General features: G+C 45.5%; 1 protein-coding gene across 3 annotated transcripts in view; it reads right to left on the bottom strand.

Annotated features, from left to right (window-relative positions):
• Nucleotides 1-17,558, bottom strand: part of LOC138566223 (laminin subunit beta-1-like) — an 882,924-nt gene that overhangs the window by 33,253 nt on the left and 832,113 nt on the right. For all 3 annotated transcript variants that reach the window (XM_069643284.1, XM_069643285.1, XM_069643283.1), the window contains exons 33-34: nucleotides 15,070-15,246; nucleotides 7,467-7,623 (exon numbers count right to left, since the gene is read on the bottom strand). In XM_069643284.1, coding sequence (XP_069499385.1) covers nucleotides 7,467-7,623; nucleotides 15,070-15,246 — 334 coding nt within the window. The remainder of the gene's footprint in view (nucleotides 1-7,466; nucleotides 7,624-15,069; nucleotides 15,247-17,558) is intronic.

The following is a 17,558-nucleotide window of genomic DNA, read 5'->3' as shown; positions in this document are numbered from 1 at the left end:
TTAGCAGTGCTGGTGCTTCCGTGACGGCTTTGCCTACCGTGACCGCTGTGCCCCATAGGGTCAGACCTGTCGGGCGCAGCAGCTCTGGCAGGCAAACCCATAGTTTGCCGGGCCGAAAAACAAGGGGGCACCCATATTTCCAGACCAGCAAATTCGGCATGAGGCCCACTGTCTTTTCTTTGCAGTAGGTAGTCATCATACGTGTATGAACTGATTTTCAATGAGTAATTTTACACTTGTACGATCATTGGAAAGCACTTTATGAACTCATAGTTACCAAAAGGCAAATGATACCAGTAAAGGTTTTTGTTTATGCGTTTATTCTTTATGTTGCACACAGTTACACAATACTGACAAGAAGTAACGTGCCCATTATTGCTTTGCTTGGTAATCCTAAGACTCAATTTATATTCAAACAACTCTTTATTACTGCATTAGAACAGTATTATCACAGAAGAGCCTGACTGTTCTAACAATGGTAATATCAAAGGCTATGAGTTTTGATAAATGTTTGTCGAATGTATGGACAATGCCACGAGCACACACCTATGCGAGACATGGAAGCTGCAGAAAGAGCCCTTGTTTTGACCTTTTTTACATTCTGCTGTCTCTATCTCTGTACCTTCTTTGCATTACAGAAATTTGCATTGTATCTCTCACGCACACAGACACACACATTAAAGATATACCTGAGCAGATCACCAGTGCTGCCCGGGAAGTAAAAATACTCAGGCGAAGCGCAAACCCTGATTTTGAATATATAGATCCATATCTAGCTGATTGGGCCCACGTTACCTATAATGTGTGGTATCAGCACGTGACCAAGGTGGGGTGAGAGACCACAAGGGAGAGCTGCTATGTGTGCTCTCTCATCCCTTATGTCATGAGTGCCTCCAGAACATTCATAGCCTCCAGAATGCCAGCTGTCAGAGCACAATGCTTTATGCACCTAGTGCTCTGCACAACAAGAGGCCAATTTCAAGGAAGATGGACCACACTGCGATGGATGTCACAAAAAACTTTCCTTGTATGAAGACAGCTATATCAAGACACAAGCAATGATGGACGATTATTGGAGTTCAGATAAAACAATACAATTTATATTAGACGGTTCAAACAAAGGAGGGGCAAGGATAGTAACACAAAAGGAGTTGCAATGTTTGAAAACAGGAAGATGAGAGACAGGAGGACTGCCACAATGCTGGTAGAGACGTCAGCTGTTGGTGTATGGACAGGTGTTCCTAGGAGAAGGATGGATGGAGGGAGTGGTGGGTTGTAAATGACTGTCTCAAAGAATGGGCGGCAAGTGCCAAGCTGCTCACGTGGGTGGATAATGATGAAGCTCATATGTCAATTATACCACTCGAGAATGCTTCCCTGCGTTTCCAGAATGACGGTCCAGTGAAGGTCGGGGTGAACAAAGGATGCAAACGAACATCAAAGATACCGGGTATGAGGGTCGGTACTGCAGTGATAATGGACCACTATTGGGCCTGTTGTTCCAAGGCGTAGATGCAACTACCGAACTGGGGTGGGGGATATGATCCCTAGTATAGTTGAATACACCCGTATTAGTGGTGCCTGAAATGGACATACGAGTAGATGGGTTCCCCAAAATGGATGCACACCAGAGGAAGAGGAGATCAGTGGAGCTGATAAGAGTGAAGATCGGAAACTCCATTTCGGCAAAGATGGAAGAAGCACTGGAAGTGATACCATTAGAGCACAGACTGTTCAGCAGAACTTACATGTTTTTTGCATCCGTTATTCCAGGGGTTCAGGCCAACTCGAAGTGGCTCCAGATTACAAGATGGAAACTGTTGCAGACAATAAATTCGACAGTTAAAGGGTTCAATGCTATCAAAGAAGAACTGAGAGCTGTCCGACTGATGATCCTACAGAAGAGATAATAATAATAATAATAATAAAAATAATAATAATAATAATAATAATAATAATAATAATAATAATAATAATAATAATAAAGATATGTTTTGGATCTCCTCACAGCTATGGACGGAGGCATGTACACAAAGATAAGGCTGTCCTGTTGCACCTACGTGCCCTCTCACGAAGGATAGAACGGAACCCTCATGGAAGCAATCATGCAATTATTAGACCTGCACGCCAAGATGGAAGAGATAACGAGCCTGGCAGGGGAAGATGAAGATTGTCTGACATATATCTTTTCCTGGATAACATCATGGATGGCCAATGGGCTGAAAGTACTCGTAGCATCCCTAGTGCTAGTACTGCTAGCATTCTGTGTCATTAGAGTAACTGTAACCCAATGCAAGAAGACCACTGTGAAGACAATAGGGATGAAAATATTATTGGACGTAGAGACCAAGGCAGATGGATAGGTGCAGACTTTTGAAGTACTACAATCACACCTGAAGCAATGTCCCCTTTTTCCTCCAGGAACAAGGTTCTCATTTCCCCCAGATCCACGCAACTATATGAGACAATCGGTATGGTGCATGCCCGATGGAGACTGCTGCTATTTGACCTGGAGTTCGGACAAATAAGTAAAGTATCATGGTCACCTGGGAGGAGTGGCAAAAGTATGGATTCCAAAACCATACATGAACAGGGAAAGTATTCGAGGAAGTGTGGTCGATATACCGACCAGAGGGGGGATTGAAGAGGGAGACATGTGTCCCTTATTGCACCTATCCCACCCTCGTCTCGATGACAGAGAAATGAATGGTGTACATTGTTTCTGGCCCCATCTTCCCCATTGCTAATGTACCGCAAATGTGAGAAACGCTATTCACTCAGACAGCCATTTGGACCCTATTCTGATGATGTCACTGAAGAGATAGGTTTGCAGTCAGTGGAGCAGGTAGACAGACTGTGACCGTGCAAAAGCTAATGATGTCACGCCTGAGACTATGTCATAGATGCGTTAGACTTGAAGCACATATGCATTCCTGCATGAAGGTACACAGACACTTAGATTAAATTGCTTGCAGACACAAAGAACATGCTTATGACCCACATAGATAGAGGACGGACACGCTCTCGCTATACAGTAACAGCAAGTTGCACAAGAATACATATAAACTGCTTGCTAAAGCTAAGTGCAACTAACATGATCAGCCATGTGAATCATGTGTCATGACTTCAGTCGGCGGCGTTTCTTTTCTTTATGGAGACGCCATTAACTGTTCCACCACGTCTGACGGCCGTCTGAGAGCACCGCTCTAGTGTTTTTCCAAGATGGCCACCGGCGTTTCTTACGGCCGGCTCACTGTGGCGTTCCTCGCGTTGCACCTTCACTGTGTTTCTCCCGACTCGAAGGTAACGCTTGGTGTATCCCTCCTACGTGTGTTCCCTCCTGTGAAGCTTCCCGTGTCCCGTCCTCCTTTTGTTTCTCTTTGGCGGTTCGCTCCGGTACAGCTCGTACTGGTCTCTCTCTCCCTCTCTCTCCGTTCCCTCTCCTCTCTGCCCTTCAGCTTGTCTTCCCTCGCCCATGCTTCTACACTCATATAAGCCTGGGCGCTAGTTTGTCCATACTTCCTGGAGCTATTTGTGAGCCATTCGGGCTACTACAGGTGCACTTATCACAGCTGTTCTCCGATCCCTTCTATTGTACCGTTCTACGCTGAAGGATCGTTCGCCTGGACTTCTCATTGCCACTGACTCTTTCATCAGAACAATTGCTGCAGGGTTTTTCTGCCCTTTTGGGCTTTTTCCCTGTTCAGGTGCCGGCTCCCGGGAGTCCCCACTGTTCGGGGTCCCTAGTTACCCGACAGTGTGGCATCCCAGGGAGCTCGCCCCTACTTACGGCAAAAGAAGGAAGCAAGGAAGACTGATAAAGCACAGACTCGAAGACGTCCTGGAAGAAGGCCGGAACTACAGGAAAGGTCCACAGTCGATTCAGGTGAGGAGGAAGGAGGGGATAGTTCAACCAACCCTGATATACATGACATCATGATGGAAGCCATAGCTACATTGGAATGAATGGAAGGTGCTGAAAGGACTCAAGGATACAGAGAGAGACCTGACATGTTGATTTCGCAGTGATGCGCAGAACAGGCTGTCAGTGCAGCCATTGTGCATATTCTTGCGAAGGACACCGAGAGAGAGAACGTTTCATATTAGCAGACCAGATAGGACACCTGTGTGTGTAAAAGCTGAAAACACTCATAAATGAAAAAATCCTCATAAATGCAATGCATTTGTCAGAAAATGTCAAATATGAGACTGAAAGAGAGGAGGGCCTTAGGCTGAGTGCTAAACTGGGACATTTGGGATGTTGGGGGTAGTAAACCCCTATCACGCTCCAAATGAGCTATCTATGTCTCTAGGTTTTCAGGTGTCTGCTTTAACACCTCATTAGTTCTGATGAACAGCAATTCTATGACCACCAGCAATGTGCACAGCATCAATGTCACAGAGACTAACGCGGAAGGCCACTTCAACAACTAGTTAAGCATAAAGGAATACAAACGAGCACAGCTACCACAGTATCCAAAATGGACAACCTGAGCTTTGCCAAAGTGAGCAAACCTCTAAGGTTAAAGAGAAGGTTTATCAAGGTGGCCATGGAATGATTTATAAAACTAGCTTAATAATGACTACACACACTTCTAAGGACTTGAAATTTAAACCTTCTGCCATTCCACCCTTTCTCTCGGACACACCGTTATACACTCTCCTTCTTCACACCTGATGCCTCTTCCACTAACACTGCCTTCTCCATCTTCCATTCCCTACTCTATGACTCATTCTCCTCTCACTTCCTACTGCGAATTTACAGCCCTAAGTCTGAGCATCCTCAACCATGTGTCACCCCATTCATACGCTGTCTCTGCACAAACAGGCGTCAACTGCTGCGCAAATTGAGTCACATCCACTTGTATGAGGACCTGAAACTCTACTTCTGTGCCCTGAACTCTCCCAAGTCCTTTTTTGATACACCAAAAATGGATTTCTACCTCACTCTCATTCACTCTCACTCTAACCATCCTCACCGGCTATAGGGCACCCTAAATTCACTCCTCACTTCTCCTAAACCTCCTAACACTACCAACTCCATTCTCACAGGTGATGACCTAGCTGAATACATCATTGCAAACATTTCCAAAATTAGAGGCTCTCTCCCGACCTTCCTCAAACTCCCTCCTCTGACATTCTACACTCTGCTTATTCTGCCATCCTCCTCTGCCTCTATCGCCCACTTTAGTCAGATTATTACTGAAGAATTCCCATCTATACTAATGAAGGCTAATGCCTCTTGTGCCCCATCGGACCCTAGTAAAGTCTATTGAAACTGTAGTGGCCTTTCACTCGCTGAAATCGTCAACCTGCCCTTCGCTCTGCTCACTTTCCCGCTATTTTCAAAACGGGCACGTGCCTCTCCTAACAAAGCAATGGGGGACCTGAACCTACCAGCTAACTTTCCCCCTGTGGCTCTCCTTCCTCACTACTCTAAAGTACTTGAAAGGGGTGTGTTCAACTGCCTTACACATTTTTTAGACATCCACAACCTTCAAGACGCCCTAAAAGCAGGTTCTCGCTCCTGTCACTCCAAGGAAACTGCTATCATGAATGTGTCCAACTTCATCGTCTCTGCTAAGCACTCCATCTTATCCTCTATCCTAGTTCTACTTGACCTGTCCGCTGCCTCGACACAGTTGATCAATCTGATCGGCCTAAATACTCTTTCTTCTTGGGATTTTGAGATCAAGCCCTTGCCTGGATTGAATCCTGCCTTGCACCTCACCAATTCTCTGTCTCCTGGAGCAGCAACACCTCTCAACTCACTCGTCTAAATTTTGGTGTTCCACAAGGCTCTGTCTTGGGTCCGCTCCTCTTAACACTCTACACTACTGCTCTTGGGTTCTCGTACCAACTCTTTGCGGACGGCACCCAAATCTTCTTCTATTTCCCTTAACTTTCCTGTGATCTCTCTATCAAAATATCCAACTGTCTCTCTGCCATTAAATATTGGATGGCTTTGCATTCTTTGATGTTAAACTCTACCAAAAGAGAAGCGCTCTTCTTTCCCTGCCAAATACTTACTCTCATCTCCTCCCTCACCTGAACCTCCTAAATATTAGGGAAATCAGGCAGCCCCTCCGTTTCTGATCTTCCACGCATCTCTTAACCACACATGTCTTCTCTAAACTGGACTACCGTGCTAGCATCCTGTTTCGTCTCCTCAACTTTGGTTTTGGATCTACCCCCCACTCTCTGCTTGGTGAAGCATCTGATCTGCAGAGAGTTGGAGCTAGAGGACCGAAGGACTCTGGCAGGGAGGTATGTAGGGAGACAAAGTTGGATGCAACGAGGTCCCAAGCCCCAGAAAGCCTTGCGGATGATGCAGAGGGTCTTGATTTGGATCCTTGCAGCCACCAGGAGCCAGTGGAGAGATTTTAGGGCTGGGGAGAGGCAGTTCCTGGGCTTGGGGCCAAGGATAAGTCTTGCAGTCCTATTCTGGATCAGTTGAAGAGGGCGGAGGGGGAAAAAGGCAGATTGAGGAAGAGGCTGTTGCAGTAGTCCAGCCTGGAGAGGACCAGAGCTCTGGAGATATTGAGTTTCTGGGGGAAGACAAGGAAAGGGAGAATGCCTCTGAGGAGGTGAAGGTGAAAGTAAGCCTTCTTGGCAAGGTCAGCAATATGAGGTAAGAAGGAGGCGAAGATGATACCCAGGTTTATTACCTCACACAAGATTGAGGGGATGAGCCAGAGAGTAGGAGGGAAAGAGGGGGTAGGAGTCCCAGTGAGGAGGATCTCGGTCTTACTGCCATTAAGGCAGAGGTCGTTAGCAGTGCACCGAGCAAGAATAGCAGTCATACAATCTTATAACCCAGCTGTGGGGCCGGGAGATCTGCGCAAGGACCAAATGTTTGAGGAAAAGTGAAAAAAAGCTGCATCTATTCAGCGAGGGCATAAGAAGGATTAATGCACCCGGGAGGCTGGGTACCCACTGCTCTGTGTCCTGTGTGTGTGAGTACTTATGTTTCACTACTTAACCAGTGACACAGGAAAAAGGGGATGCTCCAGCAGCAGTGACATACTGGGGAGCTGGGTCGGCCAGGGGAGGAGGAGCCTGTGACATGGAGAAAGTGGTAGCAGGGTGAGTGCTGGCCCGATGGTTCGTCAGGCTGGGGCCGCAGAGAGAGGGAGCAAGGTCAACAGAGGGGTGAAGAGTGAAAAGAAGGAGGTGGGGTGGCCTGAGACCCTCAGGATGGCTGGTGGAACCATGCGAGCCTGCAGGAACCAGAACTACACGAGCCATTATTGCCATAGAAGCCTTGGATCCTGATTGGCTGCCAGGATTCCATCCTCCCACTCCAGTTATTGAAAGTGATCGGATTGAGATCTGGTGCGTGATCGGGTCCACATCTCAAGCGGCATTCCCTTGTGCTGCTGGAGGATATAGACTCATTCTAACGTAGGTGCATTTAAGTGCAGTAGGCAATGAAAAGCAAGTGCGCAGTCCCCAAGTGCACTTACCGTCTAGCTTATTTTTGGCATCCGTAGCCTTCTTCAGGAGCTTGTTTGCCTCTTCCTTCACCTTCTTCATCCTCTCGATAGCTCCGTCGGATGCGCTGCCCTGCCCCCCAACCTTGTCTGTTAGCTCTGTGTACTTCCGGTTCACTTTCTCCATCTCCTTCAGATATAGGGAAAGAACAAAGGAGGGTATTAACACATTATATAGATCCTGAAGCCCATGACATCATTTCTTTATTATAAAGTTTATTGGGTTGTATTTTTTGGCATATAAAATGTTATTTGCAATTTTTTTATTTATTGACACGAAATTCTTTTGTAAAAAAATTATTTAAAAAATGTATCTCTTTTTAGACTTTTTTCTTAATGAGAACTGGATTTGTTGCGGTAAAAAAATCCAAACTGATAAATGTTCTGTAATAAACTGATTAACTATTGAAAGATATGTGTATATGGGCAATATACACTCATTGCTCTATAAACGAGTTCCTCAAGTAGCAGATCATGGCAGGAACTTAATCTGAATATGATATGATATAGCATTTATAACGCGCCTATACACAAGTGTTTCAAGGCGCGACGAGGCAAAGGGGGTGATACAAAAGGGAGGACAGACAACGATCCTACTAGGCCAAGTGTCATTCAGATCGCGCAAGTGCATGGGAAGGGGGAAAAGTTCAAGTGCGCGGGGGAAGGGAGCGTGGAAAGTGCAGTAAATGGGAAAAGTGGAATAAATAAGAAAATAAATAAACGGCCATCTAGTGGCAAGTAAGTGCAGACAAAAGTGCTGGTAGGGGACTGTAGGGATACAGAACAACGGTCCCCAGGTGCAGGGGTAGCCAGGGAGGTAGTGCAAGTGGTAAATTGACGGGGCCTGAGCCAGAGATCAGAAAGGGTGGCCAGGTAACCCGAGCAGTTTCAGTCAGGAAATCAGCAGGGGAGAGGGGGAGAGAAAGCCGAGGCAAAGAGGAAGGTTTTGAGGTGCTTCCGGAACCGGAGATGGTTCTCCTTGAGTTTCAGGGAGGCAGGAAGGCTGTTCCAGAGAGACATGAGACAAGAATGTACAAACATCTTGTTCTGTCAAGTGATTGGTCAGAGCGTGACACTTTCATTCATGTCAACAAATTCAAACTAGAGAAACGGAATACACAGTAGAATATAGTCTATATACATGTAAAAGACATGTTGTCATGATACTGTGTCACTATTGTGTCGTAAATGAGGACAGCATTAAAGAAATATATTCCCTGAAGCAATCCTGAAAGCTGTGTTATGTTATGTTACTTTGCATTTATATAGCGCATTATGTACCATTGGTATGATCTCAAGGCGCTGGTAGTTTGAACGCCCTCGGGAACTGAAGTTCAACTCAGTAGAGAGAGAGAGAGTCATAAGGTGCATGTGAGCACCAGATATGTGTGCCGCCGGTTGAGGCATTCGTGTGATAGCTGCTTCTTAGCGGTAGGTGTGGTGGTTGGGAGATCAAGAGTATGTGTTAGTTCTGGCAGGTTGTTAAACAGACCGATTCTGGCTGCGTTAGGCCTGAGGAGAACGCCTAGGTCGGAGGGTGCGTAACCAGCGGTGTTTAGTTAGGATGATGGGCAGTATGAGGCAAGTGATGGTATGAGAACAGCTATATCGAATGGTGTCATAGTATCGCTGTGTTCTAGTTGAGTGGTGGTGTAAAGAAGAGAGTAAGCGTGGAGATGTGATATGGTGGTTTACCTTAGGTGCTTGAGATCGAGTACACTCCATTAGATTCATGCACTCTGACCGTTCCATGCACTCCGTTTTATGCACTCAAACCGTTCTATGCACTCCAACCATTCTATGCGCCCTAGCCATACTATGCGCCCCAGCAATTCTATGCACCCCAGACATTCTATGAGCCCCAGCCATTCTATGCACCCCAGCCATTCTATGCGCCCCAGCCATTCTATGCGCCCCAGCCATTCTATGCACCCCAGCCATTCTATGAGCCCCAGCCATTATATGCACCCCAGCCATTCTATGCACCCCAGCCATTCTATGCGCCCCAGCCATTCTATGCGCCCCAGCCATTCTATGCACCCCAGTCATTCTTTGCACTCCAGCCATTATTTGCATGTTATGTTATGTTACTTTTCATTTAAATAGCTCATGAATAAGAAGACGGTTACAGTTTACAGTGAAAGAAAAACACATATTAGAAGCAGGTTTTCAGTCATAAATATGGAGTAGTAATGTGCACGCATTGAAGGATAATACATTTGCAGAGTAGAAGTTGCATACGAGTGAAAATCGGATTAACTCTTATTGAGTAACCAGGAGATGACACTACTCCTGAAGTTTGCAAACACTTGGATGGATTTAATGTCGGATGGGCGTGTGTTCCAAAGTTGGGAGGCCATGACTGAGAAGCTGGAACCGCCAACTCTTTTAAAATTATATCTGGGTACTAATAGGCAGGAGGTGTTGGAGGATCTCGTAATACGAGTGGAGGTTCTTAGAGTGAAATTGTCAGTGAGATACGGGGGCCAGATGGTTCAGTGCTTTATAGGTGAGGAATAGAGTTTTCAGTTCGATCTTTTATGGAGAGCCATTTGCAGAGTTTTCTGGTCGCTGAAATGTGCTCTCTTCTTGGTATGTTAAGGGCCGCTCTGAGCGCGTTATTCAGCATTATCTGGAGTTTGTTGAGTATGGACTTATTAGCGCCTAGGTAGAGATCATTACAGCAGTCTAGTTTGGACTGTATAAGTGCTCTGGCTAGTATAAGGCAACTGTCGGATGACAGCAGAGGTCTACAGGCACTGATCAGCTTGCCTGTGTAGGCGGCGGCTGAGGCAGTCATGTTTACTTGTTTGGTTAGGTTGGAGGTAGCGTTGAGGTAAAAACCTAGTGTTTTTACATCTTTGGCGAGGGGGACGTTGTTCCCATCTATGTTGATACTAATATAGTTTGGGCTTAGTTTATTTAAGTTGGTAGATGAACCAACCAGGAGGGTTTCAGAATTATCATCATTCAGGCAAAGACCATGGAGGGCCATCCATGCCTGAATGATGGTGTAGATTTAATTTATCCGTGATACATCCATGTCATAGATGCCTGTCATGGGGAGGAGTATCTGGGTGTCAACTGCGTAGTTGGTGTAGGTGACACCCAGACTGTCCAGTTTATCAAACAGTGGCTTTGTAAAAATAGTATACAAAGTGAGCGAGACACATGCGCCTTGGGGCACGCCACAAGTGATGGATATGGGGTTAACCGCTGCCGACGGTGAGAAGACCTGCATGGTCCTGTTATTGAGAAATTACTGTATCCAGGTGATGGCGGTGCTCGAGAAATGAGCTGCCCGGGGAAGGTGATCACACAGTAGCTTTTGGTCGACTAGATCGAATGCCGCCGACAGGTCGAGGAGTAGGATGGCCACATTTCCTTTATCTTTTAGGTCGTCAATCTGGCTTTTGAAGTAAACAAGGGCAGTTTCCGTCCCGTGTTGAGGTCTGAACCCTGTCTAGGATTTTTAATAAGAGGGGGACCGTGGTAATCGGTCTGTAATTCATAGGTATTGAAGGCTCTAGCGTTTGTTTCTTGAGTAAGGGGAGTACCCACGATTCCTTCAAGTTGCTAGGTAGAGTACTACTAGAGAAAGAGGAGTTTATTAACTTAGTAATGAATGGGGCCAGGTCTCTGGCCGCATCTTTTATAATCTGTGCTGGACAGTTGTCACCCTGGCAATTAGAGGGTTTCAGGGATGCAATAATTTTTTGTACTTCTGTAACTGATACGTTAGTAAATTTAATGTATTCCACGCAACAGAAATTATAAAAAAGGCAATTATTTTATTTACCAAGACACTTTTATTATAATATATTATTATTATTATTATTATTAGTAAGTATTATTATTAATAGTACTTGCACTTTTTAAAATGTTACAATATGAACTTCTAATGATCTCATCCAGTATATATAGCGGTTATAATAAAAACATTTGAGTGATCTTACAGAGCACAGCACAATATCATATGCTTAATTAACCATATGAAATATTTATTGATCAAAGGTTATCATTCCTAGGTCGACAATCTAGCACACTCCAATTGTACTCTTTTAAAATATCCTTATGGGAAAGGGCGAGGGCAGAGATAGTACCAATGACGGTTCTTGGCTGCTTTGCATGAACTCAATCATAGTTTTGGAAACATATAAATGAATACAGATTTTTAAATTTGAGAAATAGGTCTCTTATAAAAAAAAGTTGTGAATTACTGAATACGAAATGCACACTGGACCTGGTGCTAATTTCATTTTTCATAACACTCACCCTGGCATTACAGTATTTGTAGCCAAGAACATGCAGACAGCCTCAGGATTTTAATGTGAGGATAAAATGGCTGTGACACATGTTACTCCATTTTATCCTCACATTAAAATCCTGAGGCTGTCTGAATGAGTATATTTCGTTCTTAGTTACTGCATGCATAGATTATTTGTTTTTAGTTATAAGGGGTAGGGGTGTATTAGACGAGAAACAAACTTGGATGTTTCTGAAGTCATGAGTTATGCACAGACTTTATAAATAAACTGCAAAATGGGCTAATTGGGCCAACGCTGTGTAACGGTGGCAGCGTGTTTGACCAGCTTGAATAAATGAACTTGGAAGACAGCAAGTCAGACACAGGGGTGTCTACCCTTCCTTCAAGAATTACCCGTCTCAGAGAATCAGCAAATGCTTTTGCAAATTGTGGCTATGTCAATTTAAAGTGAAAGATGGGGCACAGTCTGCGCTCAAACTAAAAACTAAAGTGTATGCTGTTTGTCCAGCACCAGACTACAACATATCCAGTTTGCATACCTACTCCATGCACAGGCACAGACCAATCAGGTTAGTCCAAAAGAGCTTTATTTCAAAGCTTCATGGTCGCGAATAATGGTGGACACTGGCAGTCAGAGGCTCCTGTCACACACAAAACATCCTCAGAAGTAGAACAGTGGAGTTGCTGAATTTTCAGTTTCTAGAGGGACAGGATATTTTGCCAAGTGACGTGCACATGTATTCGCCCCTTTGGGTTTGCACTGTAGTGAAAAATATAAAATGGAAAACGAAAACAAAATGAAAATTGGAGAAAAAAACATGTTGACAGAGGGGGATCGATCACCCTTTAAAAAATGTGATAAATGTGGTTGGAATTGGGATGTAGCACATTGTATCCTGACCTTTAAAGCAGCTCATTGGGTTAGACCACCTGTTGCATTGATCTGTGTGTAGACTGCAGGTGAAGGATGACCACATGGCAGAGGTGACCAGTGCTTTAGTTCTTCCAGTGTCAATACAATTGGGTAAAAGCTATAGTTGTTGCTTATAGCTCATGGATAGCCCAAGGTGTTTGACACCAAAGTTGTTCCAGGAGATCCCAAGGCCCACATGTGTTGCAGTTAAATAAGAAAAGATTGTTTTCCTTGGCAGAACTTTTTGTTTTGTATGATAGTAACTGACACCTCATGTAAGTGTCTGGAGCACTCTAATAAGGTTAAGGTGTCAGATATGACGCGCCAGGCTTAGGCGAGGAACTGAAAAGACACAAGAGACCATCCAATCAAAGGGACATTGGCGGGTGACGAGAGCTTGCCAGGGTGCCATCTGGGTATTCACTGTTGGGAAGGGTCAGGGCGGAAGGCAGTTCCAGTTGGTCTGGGGGTGCAACTGGTGGATAGGTGCCGGTGGGGGGAGCCAGAAGGACTTCCTTACTGAGTATCTTCTGGAGATGGGGATAGGTTCGGGTGGAAGTTAATGTCATGGTTTATGTTGATGATAGGAATACAGTCCTTTCGGGCTGATAAGGCTGGTAAGGGCATGCTAGATGAGAGGAGAGGCTCAGGTGGGGCAGAAGGACAGTAGTCCATTTATAGAGCCCCAGTTTCTAAGCTAACCATCACTTGGACAGTGGGGGTGGAGAGCTACATTTCTTGAATAATACCAAAAAAGGGGGGGGTGATTCAAACGTCTGAGGTGGTGAGCCAGAGGGCCATTGGGAGCACTTTCAGGTAGGGGAATAGTCAGGTAGGGGGTGGCCCTGAGAGGTATCACTACAAAACAATGATGAAAGGTAGAAAACCTTGAAGGTAAAACAATGAATTCAGGCGAACAATAGATGGGGGGGTTGGTTTGGCGTATTTATTAAAGTGAGGGGATGCAGGGAGGGGGACAACTGCATTGGCACTCCACCCGCATTTAAAATAGAAAAGAATATTCGAGGTTTTCGACTTCGCAGCAAAAACATTGCTGTTTTAACATAGGTGCGTTATGAGATTGCCTCATTTTGAGGGAGCAAAAAGGTTTGGTAGAATGTGGAGTTCATTAGCTGCTGGTATTTCAGGAGGGAGGTAGAGTTGAAGGTCCAGGGGTGTGTGCTGGGTGCAATACGGACATAGGAGCAGTTCACATAGATGGTGAATTTGCTGGTTGTTGAATTTCAGGAGAGAGGAAGAGCTCAAGGGCCGGTAGTATTTGCCGGGTTCAATACTAGGTTAGCAGCAGTTCAGGTAGACGGTGAGTGTGTTGGTTGCTGCACTATACTGGGGTAGGAGTAGTTCAGATAGATGGTGAATTTATCGTTTGGTGAATTTCAGAAGGGAGGAAGGGACCATTTCACCTCCCCCACACCTTAAAAATGTACATATGCATATTATCTTTTTCTTAAGTTAGAATATAACATTACGAGTGCACCTTAAATTCTTTGGGCCTCATTACGCGTTGGGCGGTAAGGGGTTAACGGCGCTGGTAAAGGTGCCGGAGCCGTTAACCCCATGCCGCCCTATTACGAGTGCTGCTCACGGGACCCGCTCTGGACGTCCCATTTTACCAAATAAATAAAACAAACAAACAAACCAGACGTCCTTACCGCGTCCGCGAGCGGCCCAGCATGCTAACAACGGGCCCGTCATTAACATGCTCCAAATTCCCTCTGGGGGCTCAAATGGGAATGGGGATGGGCTGATTCCGGGTTCCCTGAATGGGGAAATAACGGGCCCTCCAAGGTTGGAATGGCCCGGTATTTCCCCATTCATGGACCACGGACCCGGACCTGAGTTTGGAGGCAGCCATGCCCTTATTAAAGGCTGCCTCCAAACTCGTAATGAGGCCCTTTGTCTTGTTTTGGGAAGGGCTCATGGGCCAGGGGTATGTGCTGAGTGCAATACCGCGGTAGGAACACTTCAGGCTGACAGGGAGCTTTTTTTGGTATCTGGTCAATGCGGCTGTTTCTTGGTGGGTGCAATGTTTGAAAGAAGGACATTTCAGGTGGGGTAGGGACTTTCGCAGCTGGGGCATTTCAGAGAACCAATAGACCAGGCCAAGATTTGGGGCTCAAGGAGTTCAATTGTGGGAGAATGACTTGGGGGGTATAGTTTGGAGGGGGAGGATGTTTGTAGGTACATGTCAGGAAAATAACCAGTTTAAGTGGGGGCAGAGTTAAATGGCTATGCATGTGAGTGGGGGTGAATAGAACAGGTGAAAAGCAGAGCGTGCCACTTGGCATATGCTGAGTGCATAGAATACAATAGCGACATCTATATTTCTTTCTGTGACATTACGCATAATCTACCTGGAACCAGTGGCCTCTTACCTTGTCCAGCTTGCCAGTTGCAGAGAGAGCTTTGCTGGCTTTGCTCAGAGCCTCGTTGGCTTGCTGGCGGTTGTCTTCCGTCTTACTCCTCAAGACCGCCACCTCCCGCGACAAGTTTGCCAGTCGATTCATCATGTCCATCTCCTTCCCTTCGATGCTCTGGATCTTGCTGGTGGACTGGCACCCCGGTAAGAGAGCACGAAATGGGGGTGGTAGGGAAAGAGAGGGGAGAAGAGAGGTTGAGAACGATATAGCGGGGAGTGGAAATAGGAGGTGGAAAGAAAGAGGAAAGGAGAAAAACAGAACAATTTGTCAACATGCAAAATGTGTGGAGAAAATAGCCTCCTACTTTACAGATATAGTCTGAACTATAGAAGGGTCCATTGGCACCCGTCATCAGCAACCTGTGCAATGCCTTTCTCATGTCTTGTCTCGGGAGGATAGCTCAGGGGCAATGCGCTCGCGTTGGAAGCAAGACGACGCGGAGCAACACAGGTTCGATCACCGGGTCCACGCTTTGAAACCTCTGGGTATTAAGCGCGCTATAAATAACCAATTATACTTATGTCAGGGAGAGTTTCTGGGCCAGCCAACCAACCCAAGGAGGCATTACTCCCCTCTTGAAAAAGCATAAGAGGGATCCTTCTGACTTTTAGAACTTTCAACCAATCTCCAACCTCCCATTTGTAGCCAAGATCCTTTGAAAGAATTGTACCTGAGAAATTGTAAAACTTCGGTGAGCTGTTACGTGGCAGGCAATCAGGCTTCGGACCAAATAGGAGCACAGAGTCAACCCGATTACATAAAGGAAGGTACCCTCCAATGACTAGACAGCAACGAAAAAGATGTTCTTATCCGCTGTGGCCTACGACACAGCAGACCAGCACATTCTCCTACAAATATCTTTTAGAATCCCTAAACTCTGCTGAATTGGAGTCTTTCCTGCCATGTTAAGTTGGACAAATCCAGATCATCTTTTGCCCATCCTACATGCAGGGCCTGCAAGACTCCTCAGTCTCACTGTGGCTTTACTGCAGACCCGTGTAGGATACTTCCATCTGAGGACACACAAATACTACCTTAATGTTCATGTTAGTTAGTGCAACACTGGATCCATTCTGCAGTGCCTTCTTTTGAGCCAATGATGGCCTCTAAGAAGTTTGTCTGAAACCCAGATAAACAGAAAAGATTGATATATGTCGAACGCAGGTCCTTCACAATCCATTCAACTGGCCACCATAACCTGGGCTCGTCTACCACAAAAGTCACTAATGTGCAAATGCGCGGGATCCTTATTGACTCATAAACCTCATTCTCTCACCAGACCCCTTACCAGGATAGCAACACCACGTCTTGAAGAAAACCCTACCATTCCTGGAGGGAAACCACATTGGGAAACTCATCTGGGCAGTGGTCTTAAGAAAGAAAGCTTGACTACTGTTACAGCCTTTTCCTGGGATCCCAGAAATACCAATTAAATCAGCTCCAACTTATCTTTGGTCTAAGGGGACATGATCACTTACCGCCTGCCCTAAAATCTATCAGCTGGATCCCAATCACCCAAAGAATTAACCTAATAGTCCTAAATCAGACTCCCTCTCTGTGACCACTCAGCTCTGCATCTGCTAGAAGACTCGGAAGAATGGATCGAGCAAAGAAGGCAAAACCTAGGTGCAGACTCTCTGCAGAACAAAGCCCACCCTCGGGAACGAGCTACAACCAAAATCTATAAAGGAACGAATCTTCAGAAAATTTTGTTTAATATTGAAGATTATCCTTCATGAATTCGTCTCAAACCAATGTCCCGCACGAGACTATGAGCTATTTTGCGGCCGGCCCAGGAATTCTCCCGCTTCTCCCAGGAATTCTCCCGCTTCTCCCAGGAATCCTCCTACTTCTCCCAGGAATTCTCCTGCTACTCCCAGGAATCCTCCTACTTCTCCCAGGAATTCTCCTACTTCTCCCAGGAATTCTCCAGCTTCTCCCAGGAAGACGTCTCAGCATTGCGATGTGGGGGAAGATGGCCGTTACCTCCTCCCTACTCGCCTTTTCGTCTGTTGCCCGCATCACTAATGCTACTCTCCCTTAGCGCACTGAAGCTAATATATACCAACGTGTGGCACTTGTACAAATAAATGAAATATCTAAAGAAACCCGCAAAGAGAAATTATTACATTAAATTTCCGGCTACACCCTTTATAGTTGTCATGAAGAAAGTTCAATCAATCCAAATTAAAATAATTATAATTTCAACAGAGATTATTAAGAAAATCACCAGTCTGTTACAAGAGGCCTAAGCCATAAAGCTGAAATGATTGTTTGGATAAAGATCTGCCTATTTGTCTAGGAAGGCATCCATTCTGTCGAGCTGCTTCTTCCTGCTCAAAGTAACAGCATTTTGGGTAATCTTGTGCCCACAAGGAAATGCTATTGGTTCAACATTCTTTCAGAACCTGCCCAGCGTAAAATAAGCAACTAGCAACTCGGGA

The sequence above is a fragment of the Ambystoma mexicanum genome, chromosome 2p (genome assembly GCF_040938575.1).
Source record: "Ambystoma mexicanum isolate Mex_15411 chromosome 2p, UKY_AmexF1_1, whole genome shotgun sequence".
NCBI lineage: Eukaryota > Metazoa > Chordata > Amphibia > Caudata > Ambystomatidae > Ambystoma > Ambystoma mexicanum.
Note: the sequence above shows the minus strand (reverse complement) of the source record. Positions and strands in the feature narration are given on the sequence as shown.